The 15,287-nt window shown below is 32.4% G+C and overlaps 2 protein-coding genes across 3 annotated transcripts; one reads left to right on the top strand and one right to left on the bottom strand.

The window, feature by feature from the left end:
- The first annotated feature begins 1,671 nt into the window (after nucleotides 1-1,671).
- LOC111003531 (conserved oligomeric Golgi complex subunit 1) lies at nucleotides 1,672-10,827 on the top strand. Of its 2 annotated transcripts, none has more exons than XM_045628271.1 (14): nucleotides 1,672-2,095; nucleotides 2,196-2,363; nucleotides 2,681-2,829; nucleotides 3,079-3,230; nucleotides 3,766-3,994; nucleotides 4,466-4,598; nucleotides 4,945-5,114; nucleotides 5,700-5,872; nucleotides 6,307-6,433; nucleotides 6,732-6,963; nucleotides 7,467-7,797; nucleotides 8,357-8,797; nucleotides 9,055-9,237; nucleotides 9,652-9,834. In XM_045628271.1, the coding sequence occupies exons 1-14, from the start codon at nucleotides 1,959-1,961 to the stop codon at nucleotides 9,670-9,672; spliced, it is 2,646 nt and encodes an 881-aa protein (XP_045484227.1). In that variant the 5' UTR covers nucleotides 1,672-1,958; the 3' UTR covers nucleotides 9,673-9,834. The 2 variants fall into 2 exon arrangements, with proteins under 2 accessions (XP_045484227.1, XP_022129800.1); XM_022274108.2 differs by lacking the exon at nucleotides 9,652-9,834 and adding an exon at nucleotides 10,460-10,827 and having other exon boundaries at nucleotides 1,673-2,095.
- A 107-nt stretch (nucleotides 10,828-10,934) lies between these two features.
- On the bottom strand, nucleotides 10,935-15,252 carry LOC111003610 (prisilkin-39). Its single transcript, XM_022274216.2, has 4 exons — nucleotides 15,124-15,252; nucleotides 14,718-14,937; nucleotides 12,891-13,082; nucleotides 10,935-11,197 (listed from the first exon to the last, which is right to left on the bottom strand). The coding sequence occupies exons 1-4, from the start codon at nucleotides 15,130-15,132 to the stop codon at nucleotides 10,974-10,976; spliced, it is 645 nt and encodes a 214-aa protein (XP_022129908.2). The 5' UTR covers nucleotides 15,133-15,252; the 3' UTR covers nucleotides 10,935-10,973.
- Between the last annotated feature and the right edge of the window lie 35 nt (nucleotides 15,253-15,287).

Consider the following 15,287-nt stretch of genomic DNA (forward strand, 5'->3'; position numbering starts at 1 on the left):
ATAAATAATTAAAAAGTCTTGATAGGGCATATTACTTTATATGTAAATTTATAATTAAAATGTAATAGACTTGTTTTATACAAATTTAAATTATATGTGTGTAGTTGGCATGTATGCATGAGTAGGACTGTTTATCAATTTACAACAGAGATTTGTGAATATCCCAGAGGATAGTAATTTCCAAAATTCTCTTCAGTACTTCAAATATAAGGGTAATCTGTTTTTAATATGACAATTATTAGTTGGTTCTACATAATTTAAATTGTCTATCAAATCCTTTTTGGTAATACATATCAATCCGAAGCTACGATACGGCATACCCATAATAAATGTATATATAAAAGTCTTATCTCTATTTTGTATAGTGTACATTTCACAGATTATAGAAAAAAACTCATCCTACATACAGTATTAAAACTCCGTAAATGTAAATAAATAGCTATAAAAGAAGTGTACATTCATACGCAATTTTTCAGTTTTTGGTTATGAAATTATGTTTGAAATTTAAAAAAAAAAAACAAAAAATGTATCCCAAGGCAATAAATAATTAAACGAGGTAATATGTATGTATAATAATACGTTAGTGTCTCTATTTGATCTGTGGGTTTGATACACATTTGAAAGCTAAACGTGACAATTGACATGAGTCAAATGTCACTGACCATTAAAATGTCACTGTCCGTATGATGATGATGTTTATAAGTACGTGCAATGATGCCAACTTCCCCTCAAATTTAGGGGGAAACAAGATGTCCAGGGGTACTCAAGAAATTGGCGAAAAAGATAAGAATAACTGAATTCGAAGAAATAAAAGTTAAGAAATAAAAAATAAGACTCGTTTCATCTCATTGTTATTGTCATTAATGTTATTCTGTCGTTGATTATTTATCATATACCTACTATAAATATGTAAAATGTATTCAAATAATTGCAACAGCTTTTTTTACTATTTGTTAAAGTAATATGCAGAAATTAACAGATTGTGATTGGAACTAAATGTCATAATGATAAAATAAAATATTATGATTTTTTTCCAGATAACGATGATTATTCATTGAATAAACATTTATTTTAATTAAATTAAAAAAACATCGAATTTATTTCAAATCGTGACTACTAAATTCGTTTAATCAGTGACTTCTGTAATAGTTATATTCGATATTGCCTCTAAGGTCGGTATTACTGTGATAATGATCGATGGTAACTGAAATATGTTAAAAAAGTATTGGACATAACATTATCAAGATATCTTTTTGTTTTGTTATCTTGGAAGTGTTGTGAATATGTATGTAATGGTGAATGTGGTAAATCACAGAACAGATATTATTTTTTTTTACTTTTGTAACTTTAATGACGTTTTGGTTTATAAAATTTTCCTTTGAATAATTGTAATGTAGAGGGAGGGTAAAACTTGCTGAGTTTCTTGCCCGTTCTTCCCAGAACAGCTAGCCTCCTGGTAGTTTTGCGAACGGATGGCGTAGTGTTGCTCTTTCGCGAATTTTGTGAAAAATTGTTGAAATGTTTTTGACATTCATAAGCATGCCCTAAGACGCATCTAACTTGAATAAATGAATTTTGATTTGAATTGATTGATCTAATAAACATTGCGTATGGCGCATTCGACATGCATATAGAGTATAGACCATCATATAGTGGTGACGCGTCGCCACGCCAGAAATCGGTTTTACGTGCAGCTACAGATTTTTCACATCAAAACTTTGGCGTTTTTCGATCGACATTTAGGGGTATTTGAAGTTTGTTCTAGGGGGAACATCTTGTAGGAGTTGGCATCACTAAGTAAAGTGTAAACTTAAGTCTAAAAGAGTATGTTATATTATATAAAAAAGTAAACCTATTAAAACTTATGTAAACACTACGTGTTAACTCTGAATGGTTTAGTCAGGGAAATATAAATTAGACTAGACTGCAAACAATTATACAATTTGTGGTGGTTAGAAATGGCTCATAGTAATTTGCTAGAAGTGGTTCCAGATCAATTGTTTCAAACACATTCTATTGCTGAAATAGATCAAGTGCAAAAGAAACTCCAATATGAGGTTGAACGAAAGAGGGAAGAACTTAGAGCTATGGTGGGGTATGTATAAGAAATGTAAACTTTTTAAGTTTCTGATATTATATTTTGTAAATGTACTGTAGGAGACCGGTTTCCTTACCTAATTTTTATTAACTTACAGTGAGAGGTACAGAGATTTAATACATGCCGCAGACACTATAGAAGACATGAGATCAACCACAGCTAGCACAATAACTCATTTAAGTGATATGATGGGTATTTGCAAGAACCTACATGATACCAATTTGATTGGTTTTAAAATTCAACCATGTCCACCTCCAAGCTATTCGTAAGTTTTTTAATAACCTTGTTTTACAACTGCCTAGGGATCCCATGGCTATACATGTTTTCTATACAGATTAACTGTTAGCTATGACTAAATTAAATTTTACATAATAAATTATTAGTGATAAATCTTTTGAGTTAGTAATTAATGTATGTGTCAAAAAATTTCTGTTGAACTCACTCAAAATTATATATTTTTAAAACAATATAATATACCAATGTAGGTAACTTCTGTACATTTAAGTATGTCAAAAGTTATCACCTAATTTACATTTATAACTTTAAAATCAGAATGCACTTTTTTAATATTACTTTTAATAGTCTTCAGGAAAATGTTGATCCAGTTCACCAGATATCTGTACAAATAAAATTATTAATGGAAATACCAGAAAAAATATGGAAATGCATTAACAATAATAATTTTGTACAAGCTGCCCAACTATTTATTATGGCTAGACACATTAATACTGGTAAGAAAAATAAATCACTTATTTAACATAAATATTTTATGGTTTGTAAACCAGAACTTTATAATAAGTTGTATAATTACTAAGTTAATTTATAATAAAAATTACTTATATATTTATTATGCTAATAAAATAATTATAAGCAATAAATAGAAAGAGAGAGAGAGTTGTTTCAATTGTAGTAAAACATGTCTTCTCCAAATACTTGTTTTTACATTTAAACTTATACATAAAATTTGAAATGTGTTTTAGGCTTACCACTTCAAATTGGCAGCAGCAATGGTACCACAATGCAGTCATTACAGCGACTTGCACACCAACAGTGGAATTCAATTGGTAACCTAAGTCAAACCATCATAGATATGTGTGGGCAAAGATTGCAAGATGTTGATATTAGTGTTGAGGTGTGTATCTTGTTAATAACTAGTAGACAGTGTTGTCTTGCTTTTTTTAACCGACTTCAAAAAAGGAGATTCGGCCTGTTATAGTATTGTAATTGGTTAATATGGAAGCATTTTAAGCTGTTTAGGCCTTCAAGGATGTGTATGTAAATTTTGTAACTATGTTTGTCTTCTGTATTGAAATAGTTGAAGCTTATCAAAATTGGTTCAGTAGTTTTTGAATGTCTATGCTTTTATTAAGCCAAGGCTGGTAATTGCCAAGGTTAGATATGTAGACAGGTTTTGAAATCTGTTAACTTTTTTAAATTACTTTTAATTTTGTTTATCTCTGGTGCTTTCCAAAATATTTCTGACAGCAAATCAGGTTAATAAAAAAAATCTCACTACGGACAACCTTATAAACTACGGAATATACAATGACTTGTTCTACTAATTATACCATATCTTATTAGATAAAAATAGATTGCTGTTTGTGCAGCAATGTGTTGTAGTATTTGTTGATATGCTCAAAAGTAACTCTTAATAATCACAATTACAGATTGCCTGCTCATGTCTTCTCGGGCTCTACCTGTTAGATTCAAAACCAATGGTGGATTTATTAAATACATTAATTAACTTGCATAGTAATAACAGTCTCAAATCAACATTACAATTTGATCTTCATAAAATATTAGAGGGTGATGTCAAAGCTCAAATTAAAAGGAAAATTGTTGACGGAGTGAAGATTGTTATGAAGACTGTGGAACTGATTTATGCCTGTTTTGTTGGTAAGTATAAAAATACTCTTCTTGTTTAGGTTTTAGATCTGTGTATATATTGTTTTTCTTAATAAGGATCTAAGGCGTCTGACCCATAATTTTTTCCTTCATCATATTAAAGTCCATTTCTGCACAGCCAAGATTTGAAAATGCAATCTCAAGATTCTTCAAGCTGTTTCTAAACCTTTGTTGAACATCATATTTTTATACTACATGGCCCTCAAGGCAAACAGCGAGATTCCAGTCACAAAAAAAAAAAAGTATCCGCACGCATTGTCTTTGGATGCGTCGAGGTGCATAGACCACAGTCTTAACTTCTGATGTTTGGGCCAATTCCGACAAACATACAAGTTTAATTTATGAATATATTTTTTCCATATGCTATTATTAGTTTTAGTTTCATTTTGTATATTTTTTTATTATTATTAGCACAAAGCATACATTTTCTTGTATGTTTATGTTTTTTTTTTAATATTACAGAGGACAATGGAGGCCTTGTTTTAGAAAGGTTAAAAGAATTGTATAGAGCAGACTCAGTGCCTTTATTAAGTTTAGTCCAATTCAGTGATATCAATGCATTGAAAATGTTGCCATCTGCAATATCTAATTATAGGTAAGTCAAATATGTCAACTACCTGCACGCAGATAATTTCAAACTAATGAATTGAAAATATTAAATTGATTACTGCTTCGATTAAAATAAATGCTGAGGTGTTCATCAGTAAACTTACATTTTTAAAAATCGGTTTATTTAACAGCAGAGAAATGTTGCTTTTTTTTCTTATATAAACTGAACAATATTTTAACAAAATACCTGTCTCTTTTCATCTCAGTATAGACAGTTTTAAAGAAAGTGACGAAACTGTAACTATAAGTGCATGAATGTATAAAGTAAGTTCCACTAACAAAATAACTTAATACTGACTATATATAAGAATACTAATTTTAAATTTTTATAGGTTAACAGTAAAATCGGTAGAGGCACTTACGAGCGAAGAAATAACCCACAGCGTACAAAAATGGAGTACCTCCTTACAAAGCTATATTAATGAACACGTGACAACACTTTTACAACATATCAGTCGTGTCAAAGTATTGCATGAGATTCGAGAGGAAGCTTTTAAAATTGGTAAGAGGTTCTGGAGGGTCCCATAATTACAACTGGCTTTGCACATATATTTTTATATTGGGAGTAAAGAGATAAATTTACTCACAATATAAAAATATATTATATTTTGTTGGAATGGTTACACCACGCAATATCATAGATATCTTACAGGTTGTAAAATGGCAATGTGTCAATTGTCAAAGTCAATTTGTCAGTAGTGCTAGTGCGTAGAATCGGTCGTGGAGTACTTGAGTTGCTTTCCGATCGGCGCATGCCCCGGACGTGCGCCCTAACTTTGTTTAAATATTAAGTAATAATATCGGACGACGGTAGTGACACCAATTTCATATATATCGCAGATTTTTTTTTATGTTTTAGTTATTTTTTTTATATTTATTTTGTAGTCGTTTATTTTTTTTCCCTTGATAGATTGGGCATGTCCTAATATAATTGATAAGTTTGAAAGTTAAATTATGTGCTTAAATCAATTTTTTTTTAAAGCACATTATTCAACAGAAAAAATCTAATTCTGCAATTATATGCATTACTATGTAACACTATACAATCCTATTACATAAATAATATTAACAATTGTCATATTTCTAGAAACACCTCAAAATTGGAATATGATTTGTGAAAAGTTAAAAATACCAGCGGCTCATATTTGGGTGAGCCATTTCCAGCCTCTTCTTACTGCGAGAGTCAAGTTAATTGTCGACGCACGTTGGCAGAAAATATATGACGCATTTAAGACGCAATTACTTATTGATTTAACTAAGGTATTTAGGTTTTATTTATTTACTAGATAAAAACAATTATTAGAAATAGTTTTTTTTATATAATTTATAAGAGCGTACCAATTCTTAAAAGGCCGGCAACGCTCTTGCAAGCCGTCTGGCATTAAGAGTGTCCATGGGCGGCGGTATCACTTAAAATCAGGTGAGCCTCCTGCCATATTTATACACACAGATACGAATTCATAAATTTTTCTCTATTTAATTTTTTCTTACACTTGAGGGTGGTTTCCCAATATTTTCTTCACCTGCATTATACACCTCTTTAAAATTTTTACAAAGCATTTCTTTATATATGTTAGTATATTCATTTTAAATTTTATTGAAACAAACTTATGTGAGAAAAACGCCAAGTAATAGGTGAAATTCCTGGTAGAATAATTATTTTTTTTTACTTAAAGTATAACATTTATTTTTAGGTATCATCAGAGAGCGAAATAGAAAAGGAGTCAAATATAAACTGGTTTATATGGAAGGACCTCATTGGAGACACTATCATTGAATCTAGAAGCGAAGTGGTTTCCGTTATGAATTCACTTATGAAAGGTAGACGCAAATTTTAGGTTTTATGAGGGTACTCATTAACAGAAGCTAAACTTAATATGGCCGTACTTCGGCCAAGTTTGAACTGTCAAATTTAGGAAGTTTGACGTATATATTGGTGTTCGCGTTAAATTTCTCGACATTGCAGATACGGCGTCTTGCGGTGCTGTCAAAAATGTCAACCTTTACATAGTTTGACAGTTCTAACTACGTGTGTGACGTTCTAGAAAACAGTAATTTTTTTTTTATTTTTACTTATAAAATACTTTTTAGTTGATGGTATTATTTTGGTTATTTCCAGGAATGTCACGCCAAGACCGTGGATTTACACCAAATATGGAGAAGTTGTGCAAAGGCCTTGAAGATGAATTGCAGAAACTGTTAGACGACTTAAAAGATTACTTGTACTTGGAGAAGAAAAGAGATATACCGATATCATTATATGACGAGGAAGAGAGATTGGAACAGATGTATACGGATACCAGTGATATTGAATTGTATTTGTGTGATGTGGCTGATAAGTATGTTGAAAGGTGAGGTTTTTTTTTTATTTAAATATTATCTTTGCAACGAATTAACTTTATTTAAAAAAAGGAAAGGGCCGACAGTAAAGACCGAGTTAAAATTATAGTTTTAGACATTTCAAAAATGACAACTGAATGACTGACAATTAGTCTGTCGTTTGTTACTTGACAATTTACTAAAGTAATTATAGTTGTTCACAATCAAAATGCAGTTAAAGAAATAGACATATCTGTCCTTCGGGCTTCGTCATACACTTTGCATGTAATGTAATAGGGGGGCAAACGAGACTACGGGACGCCTAAATTTTGTTTAGTGGGATCTGGCCTTTGGAGGAGAAGTATACTCTAACTTTGGAGTGTCGCATCTCTCAGGGAAGACGCCCACTCTGGGATACTGGGATTCGATTCCAGACCAAATCAAGGACTAAAGAGACAAGTCAAAATTTACCGACCTCATGAACGTGGATAAAGTTTAGGAACGTAGCAAAAAAAAATATTTATATGTTTTTTAGTATTTTAGCGTACATCAAAGCATGTTTCGAAGAGTCAACACTTCAGTCCACTGAATTACAAAGGAAAACAACTGCCATATACACGGCACGATTTATTCAAGCGATTCCCATACTTATTCCCAACGTGCGAAGGTGCTATATCCCCGAGAGCAGTTTGATAGTGGACGAGGCACTGAGCAAACGTTGGGCCAGATTGGGTGAAGTTTTGAAAGAAAATTGTTTGCACTGTTGGGGGAAATGGCTGGATATAGTGGTGGAAAAAGTGAAGGATTTAACCAATGGTCTCCCTCAAGGTTTTACTATGGAGGAGAATATCGATTATCTGATGATGGTAAGGCCTTTTTGTCTCGTCCCAAAACTGGGGATTTATGATTGTAACCTCAGAATTGGATTGGGTAAGAGAAACTGTTACCCTGCGTTCGTAGCAGATGGAGCCGTTGGGTTTTAGTGGGGGGGGGGTTTGTAACAAAAAAGGGTTGACAATTAACACTGCAAACATCTCTTTATTTATAGAACAGGGTTTACCCCCTGTGGGAAGCTAACCTTATGTTAAGTCGTACCGCCGCACATGGACAATCAAATCCCAGAGTTGAGCTCGCGAGTACGTTGCCGGCCTTTTTAATAATAAAAGCCTTATAGACACAGCGATACGTCTGCCAGGCACAGAATGTCACCTACCTAATATTCAAGTATGTTTTGGTTATAAAAACACAAATAGCAAATACAAAATTAAATCCGTTAAAATAAAATACAACTATTTACTTAATATGAATTACGCAATAACAATTAAGCGTAAATTTTTTCCATTAAAAATAACTAGATATTAAACCTTTAAAATCGAGTTAATATTTTTTTTTTGTATGGCAACCCTAATTTTTAAATAATTTCAGCAATGGGACGTAATTAAAATAGAAGAAAAAGATGATGAGGGTACATCCATAGAATCTACAATAAAAGTACCAGCCGGGCCTTCTCTAAAACTACAAGAATATTTATACTCCATAAGCAGACTCCTCGATGACGTCATACCTCATACGCTTCCCGTAGAAGTCCACACGTCCTTTATAGACAGTATTACGTCCATCTCTTTCGCGCACTACAATGCGGTTATAAGAGAGAAAGAGACTGATATAAATCAGAGGTGTGCGCTTCAACTGTTGATGGATGTTCGGCATTTGACCTTACTATTGGTTCCTCGGGAGAATAAGAAATATATGGAGCTTTCGCAGGAGATTTGTGAATTTCTGAGGCAGAAAATTGATCCATTTGATTATGATGTTTTCTATCCATACATACAAATGAACTTGAAGCGGTCCGTGCAAAGGGTGCAGGTAGGTTAATTATATAATAATCTAAAAATTATTAATATATTTAATCTGATTCATATGTGTTCTTTTGCTGAAAAGATATCATTTTCAAAAGTCACTTTAAACGCGTTTAAAATTACTTTTGAAGTGACCACTTGTTTAGATTAGATTGTGTTAAAAATTGTCATTAAATGCGCCTCACGCAAATAAAAGATAAGTAAAATCTTTTTATTTATTTTTAATAATTAGTATTTAAATAAATTTGTTCTGAACTTTTGCAGACCCTACTCGGCAGTCTGATCCTTCACCATGGTCAGCTAACAGGAATCATTGGTACGAAACCTGTATCATCTGGTGGTACGGGTGATAAGGCCCCAAACATACTTGCCTCTGTTGATACACATTGGTTCTCAATACTGCCTGTGGCCACGCCCGCCACGCCTCACAAGAAACAGGACAAACCGGTAAGTTAATACATATTATAGTTAAATATACACAAAAATAAGAAAAATTGAAGGCCAGATCTTAAAAATAATTAGATAATTATTTTTAATCATATGTGATATTTATCACATGTGATACATAGATATGTATCACAGATTTCGTAATACAGTTCAAACTGATAAAATTCTTTGTTTTGTAATCTGTGTTACTATGGTAACTGATAAACTCCATTTAAATTCCATTTTTAAAATCTTTGTTACAATGGTAACTGATAACACTCCTTTTTTAAATCTTTGTTGCCATGGTAACTGATAAACTCCATTTTCAAAATCTTTGTTACCATGATAACGATTTTTCGGTATAGAAAATTAATTCTCTTCATGCTATGTAAACATTTCTTAAGTGCGAGTTAATATTTTTCTTTCTATAAACAGGATTACGTCACTCCTGATTAATTTTGGTATGATGAGTGTGTGATTAACTTGTGATATTGTATCATTAATAATTAGGGTATTTTTTAAATGTCTCTAGACCGCAATAGTCTTTTTTGGGGCTTTAGGGCGGCAAAAATGATCGCAGTGGATTCATATCAAGTAAAAACTACTGAAACGATTTGAATGGCAATTATATGTATATACATAGTTATAATAATAATTAAAAATTATAAATAGAACATTTAAAAAGTTTTGTCCCTGTGGCAGTGAACCGTTGATGCTGGTAGCATTTGCGATACTTATAGAAACACATTTGCTTTTTATAAACATATTTGTAAATATGGTTGGCGTCGTAAGGAAGCCTTTTTTGAGCTTTTCGTTTGAAAACTGTAATTTAATTATTTATTTATTTATTTATTTATTGGGAAACCAGACAGATACATCCTTATAATAAAAACAAAGTCAAAAATAAAACACAATACAAACACATTGGATGCATCCACAACAGGTTACACTTATACAATTAATGGTAATGATGTATCTTTTGTATTGTTACGAGATTGTCTTTATCTAGAGAAAAGGAAAATAGGCTATTGGAAGTACTCTCGCGCAGATGACTTCGTCACCGATTTCTAAAGCAGAAATATCTTTTTCTTCCATCGATTTTACATTCTTTTCGTACCTCTAAAAATACGCTAGTTTTATAACAGCTTGTGTGTTTGTTATTAATTTTGCATGGTGTGTCCGAATAAATGAAATTGTTATTCAACAAAATGTTAGTGTATGAAGAAATATTTTCTTTTCACAGGCGAAAAAGAAACTACAGTCGTCTAGCCCGAATAAATCTCGCTCGGAGCTGTCCGACTTGATGACCAGCTCGTTGCCAATTAATTTTGCGAACGCGCGATCTGGTGCTGCGTCCTTCTTTAATTCCATGACTTCTGATTGGTTCAGCGGCTAAGGCGAAAATGATTTTCCACATTTGTTTTACAATGTACCAGGATCGCAGAAATGTATTAGATGCCAGTGATTGTGTATTTAAAGCAAAGGTGTAATAATGAATGTATCCTAATCACTTGTCAGGATTTAAAGTTTAATATTTTTTATATGTGTTATTTTAAATAATAATTATTATTTATCAATAAATAGTTAAATCTATGAATTTTATATTAAATATGTTTTCAGTGTTTTATTTACCTTCAATTATTTTTATACAGTACTGTGCCCTAAGTTATATTTGAGAATGAATTTTTAAATGTAGAATCTAGAATTCAAAATACAAGTACCAATAAAATATATATTTACAAAAAGTTTACTTAAAACTAAGCTGCAATTTCTTTCTTTTCTTCGGCTTTCCTACTCAACCTTACATTGTCATAACCATCGGCATATCCGCCAAAGTAATTGCCACTATTTCTTGCATAGAGTCTGTCGTACCCAGTTTTATATCCGGCTTGGTACCCAGCCTGATTGAAGTTCTGGTATCCTACGCCGCTTTGATAACCGGGTCTGCTGTATTCATATCCGGGTCGGTTGGGCCGGTATCCTGTAAAAATTATATATTATAAAACGGCGTACCTAGGCACCTACTTGACGAAAAATTGAAATGTTTCAAACAGGCGATGTTTGTCTATAAAAAATGATCAAAGAAAGAGCGCAGCCACACGATGTGGTAAAGGAATGGTGCGGCGCCGCACCGCAATTATTTCGAGCTATAGGATGGCCACACGGGCGTGGCGGCGTAGCATCGCAAGCGCGCTCGACTTGTGACCTGCGAGATGACGCGAGAAGGCGTAAGATATATTGCCACACGGTTACCGCATCTTGTGTGGCTTTAGCCAAATTGCTGTAATTTGCGGCATTTCATATAGAGGTTATTACTATTATATTTATTATATCCAGCGCCACTGAATTATTATAACTGAATAAAACCTAAGCTTACGTTGCGTTCAGTCATGTTCATGGAACGGGTGAAAAGAAAACACTAATGAAAAGTTAACTTCTTTTACAAATAATTATTCATCCATTTTTGTGTCGCTTTTTGAAAGCTATTTGAATTTATTTACAAAAATCAAAATTTTACCGTCGCCTTATATGTTGAATAACATGCAACATAGTCAAAATGTATGCTGAATGAACAACTTAATACCTATTTATTTTTGAATTCTTGAGTCACAATATATTTTAATCTGAATATGTGTTTTCCCACGAATTGGCACGTTCGAACTCGTGAGAAAAAAACTATAAATATAAAAATTGTTTATAGAAGATACCTTATAACATTGTTATTCCCAATGATAAAATGAACCAAGGTCTTGTTTCGTCCCATAATTGGTACAATAACGTCATAATCGTTTTTATAAACTTTTATTGTAGCGATATCTTATCTTAAGATGACCATTATCCGCGTTCCTTTGTCATTTTGATTTTTCGTAATTATCATAAGAATATTTGCTTACACATCTCGTAAATTACGTTTGTCCCCATAATAATCACTATTATGTTGTTATACTATTGTTATTATGTATGATTGAAACTTCCTGTTATTATGAGGTTTCCCGAACATTTATACGAATTTTCCATCTATAACAGGCACGTGCGCTGTTGTGAAGGATTATGGATTGGTTAGTATCGCGTAACAACACTGGATATCATATCTACGATATATACTTATTACTTCGTATATCCTTGATTCTGTGATTAATGCACTTGACATTAAACTTAGTGTCTTTTAGAGCGATATAATATTTTAAGGTTGGTCTAGGAAAGATCCCTATTGAGAGCTTTAAATATATCTTAGAACTTTTCACTCTACTGTAGAAGGAATCCGTGCAAGCATTGTACCCTTAAGCCCTTGCTGTGCCAAGGTCCATTCCACATCATTCGTGTCCGGAATCGCTGTTACCGTGTCCAACCTCGGGCGATTGCTGGTGGCGCCGTGGGGTTTTAGTGGGCATGCACAGTAGCGAGTCCCACATAACCCTTCGCAATGAGGCAACCGTGACGCGGAATGTATGCATAACGCAAAAAAAAGGTTCTCAACTGCACTGTACCTTGGATATGAATCTCTTATTCTTTCCATTCCTAAATTATCATCTCCTATTTATTATTATTAACGTTCTTTTTTTGTAATTTTTAAATGCATGGAAAGATATTAAAATTCGTTGTTTGGGGACGAGCATTTGCATTGAAATTAAAAATTTTCAGTGAGTATATTTAATAATGTCTAATCAACCTACCTCCGGTAATTCCAGTGTTGTAACCTGGGTTACCATTATAACCGGTGTTGTATCCATTGGTATATCCGTTATAGCCGGTGTTGTAGCCGTTGTAACCAGTGTTGTATCCATTATAGCCGGTGTTGTAGCCGTTGTAACCAGTGTTGTATCCATTATAGCCCGTGTTGTAACCTCCATTTCCAGGGTTGTAACCTGTAATGTAACATGTAAAATGTATTAGCATTTTGCGAAAAACAGAATGTTTAGTTGTTATATAATCTAAGAATGAATGATTTTTTAAAACTAAATGGTATTTTTATGTTGTTCCAAGAATTATGAACCAAATCGGATCCTTTAAATTTGCCTAACAAAACTAAATAAAATTAAGAAAACATTTAACTGAACACAAAACTAGTATTATTATATTCATACCCGTGTTTGCAAAAAAAAAACACTTTAAAACTGTATCTTTACTCTCCTAGGACAAGAAGTTCAAGTCTTCTTAAAGCAAGTAGGTCTCTCATCAAAATATTCGTGCCAATAATTTTATCTGTCAAGTAGTAACAGTCAACGAACAAAAACACTTAAAGCATGAATAAATTGCATATTTTAAGGCGCCTCGTAAATAAATTTCAAGGACACAAATTGAAAACAATAGGTCTATTGGACTCAGTGCATTTTTAAGCGTTTGGACGCGATGGGAATAATTTATCAATGTATAAACAAAGGAATCAATAAGGAAACGTAGTTCATGTGAGAAAAATAGAGGAATCTATGAACACTTAAATATGTAATACATTTTTTTGAATATAGAATACAAAAAGGCAGAAGGCTCATCTGATGTTAAGCGAGGAACCCATGGACACATGCAAGAGGGCTCGCGAACGCGCTGCGGGCCCTTTAAAAATTGGTACGCTCTTTTCTTGAATGGTCCAAAATCGAATTAATAAATTTAATGTTAAATATTTCGCAATAGTGTTCAAAACGAAGTTCAAAGTTAAAGTTCATTTGTTACCATATTATTTTTACTGTTAATTAATGATTTAACTAGTTGATAAAATTATCAAATTTAATTGTGTTACTGTTATTACGATGAGTTAATAAGGCAATTTTTCAGAATATAATTATCAAAACCTAGACAGTGACTTTTAACAACATTTAGGGTCGACATACAGATCTTGGTCCAAAAAAGGTTCTTTGTTTATAGGTATATAAATTTTGGTGGACAATTAAAAATCTGCCCAGATTTATCAACTCTACAATTTTTAGCCTTTATTTTAAATGATAATGACAATTGTTCCATTAAACTTTTTACATCTATTAAGTTTATGGTTCAAATAATTAGTAATTCATTATTACTCACATACAGAAAATAAAGGACTCGACTAAATATTATTTTACTAATTCAAGAAGCATTTTAAGCGTTATACTCGTTCGTTTACATTAAAGTTAAACCAAGGTTTTATGGTGTTAACATCATTATAAAGACATAATACGTTCAGTTCACGAAAGGAAGTGATTTTGGACATTTTCGAGTTCCTTGTATGAATGGAGTTCTATTATCAGTTTTTGGGAAGTAAATTACTCGCTATTATGTATTATAAACTAAAGTATTCATAGTATACAGTCAATATGATATGTTCTCGATATAAGTAAGAAATAAGATAGGTTAAAAAATGTCTAAGTATTGCTAACAGTAATTTCTGAAGTACTTATGTTTATTATACATTTAACTATACTCGTTAGACTAAATAAATTTTCGATAAATAGAAAGAAATGTAGTATTAATAAAGTAATTTAAACTAATATTGTCATCAAATACAGTTCATAATTATCTAAGTATCTTACCTCCTACTCCCGCATAGCCGCCTTGATATCCGGATCCCGAGTACCCTGAACCCGTGTAACCCGGGTATGAAGAGCCCGAATAACCATTATAACCTCCATAGCTCCCATAACCGGGTTTCAACAAGCCATAGCCGCCTGTGTTCCGTGTGCCAAAACTACCGGCCTCGCTCAACCGCTGACCCCACGTCACGGTCAATAAGCATAACAATAAGATGAACCTCTGGGAACAAAAAACTTAATAATGCATTATCTATGTTAATTTGCTCATTTCCTTAAAATATTTAATTGCAATTTAATTATATTGCGTAAAAAACAATGCGTCATTCAGATCCGCATAAAGAACTTTGCGTGATTTAAAAAAAAAAACGTGAAAAGTATTTTTGAATTAAGAATTGAATGTACTTACCGCGTACATTTTTGTTCCAATATTAAATAAACACTTTGCAACGTCCAGGCGAGAAGCTGAACACAAATTGTTGCGTTGTCTTAAGATGTAAGCCTTTATATTGAGTCGACTGGATGTGGTTTTTACGCTGCCTGATAGTAGTTCGTTATAATTGATCATTGTTC

The sequence above is a fragment of the Pieris rapae genome, chromosome 5, assembly GCF_905147795.1.
Source record: "Pieris rapae chromosome 5, ilPieRapa1.1, whole genome shotgun sequence".
NCBI lineage: Eukaryota > Metazoa > Arthropoda > Insecta > Lepidoptera > Pieridae > Pieris > Pieris rapae.

Excerpts from the sequence above, each read along its gene's own strand:
- LOC111003531 (XM_022274108.2), top strand. The coding sequence starts at position 1,959 with ATGGCTCATAGTAATTTGCTAGAAGTGGTTCCAGATCAATTGTTTCAA. Across the intron at positions 2,364-2,680 it reads TGTCCACCTCCAAGCTATTC|TCTTCAGGAAAATGTTGATC; the intron begins GTAAGTTTTTTA and ends TACTTTTAATAG. Across the intron at positions 7,798-8,356 it reads ATATCGATTATCTGATGATG|CAATGGGACGTAATTAAAAT; the intron begins GTAAGGCCTTTT and ends AAATAATTTCAG.
- LOC111003610 (XM_022274216.2), bottom strand. Across the intron at positions 13,083-14,717 it reads CGGCTATGCGGGAGTAGGAG|GTTACAACCCTGGAAATGGA; the intron begins GTAAGATACTTA and ends GTTACATTACAG. Across the intron at positions 11,198-12,890 it reads CAACACTGGAATTACCGGAG|GATACCGGCCCAACCGACCC; the intron begins GTAGGTTGATTA and ends TAATTTTTACAG.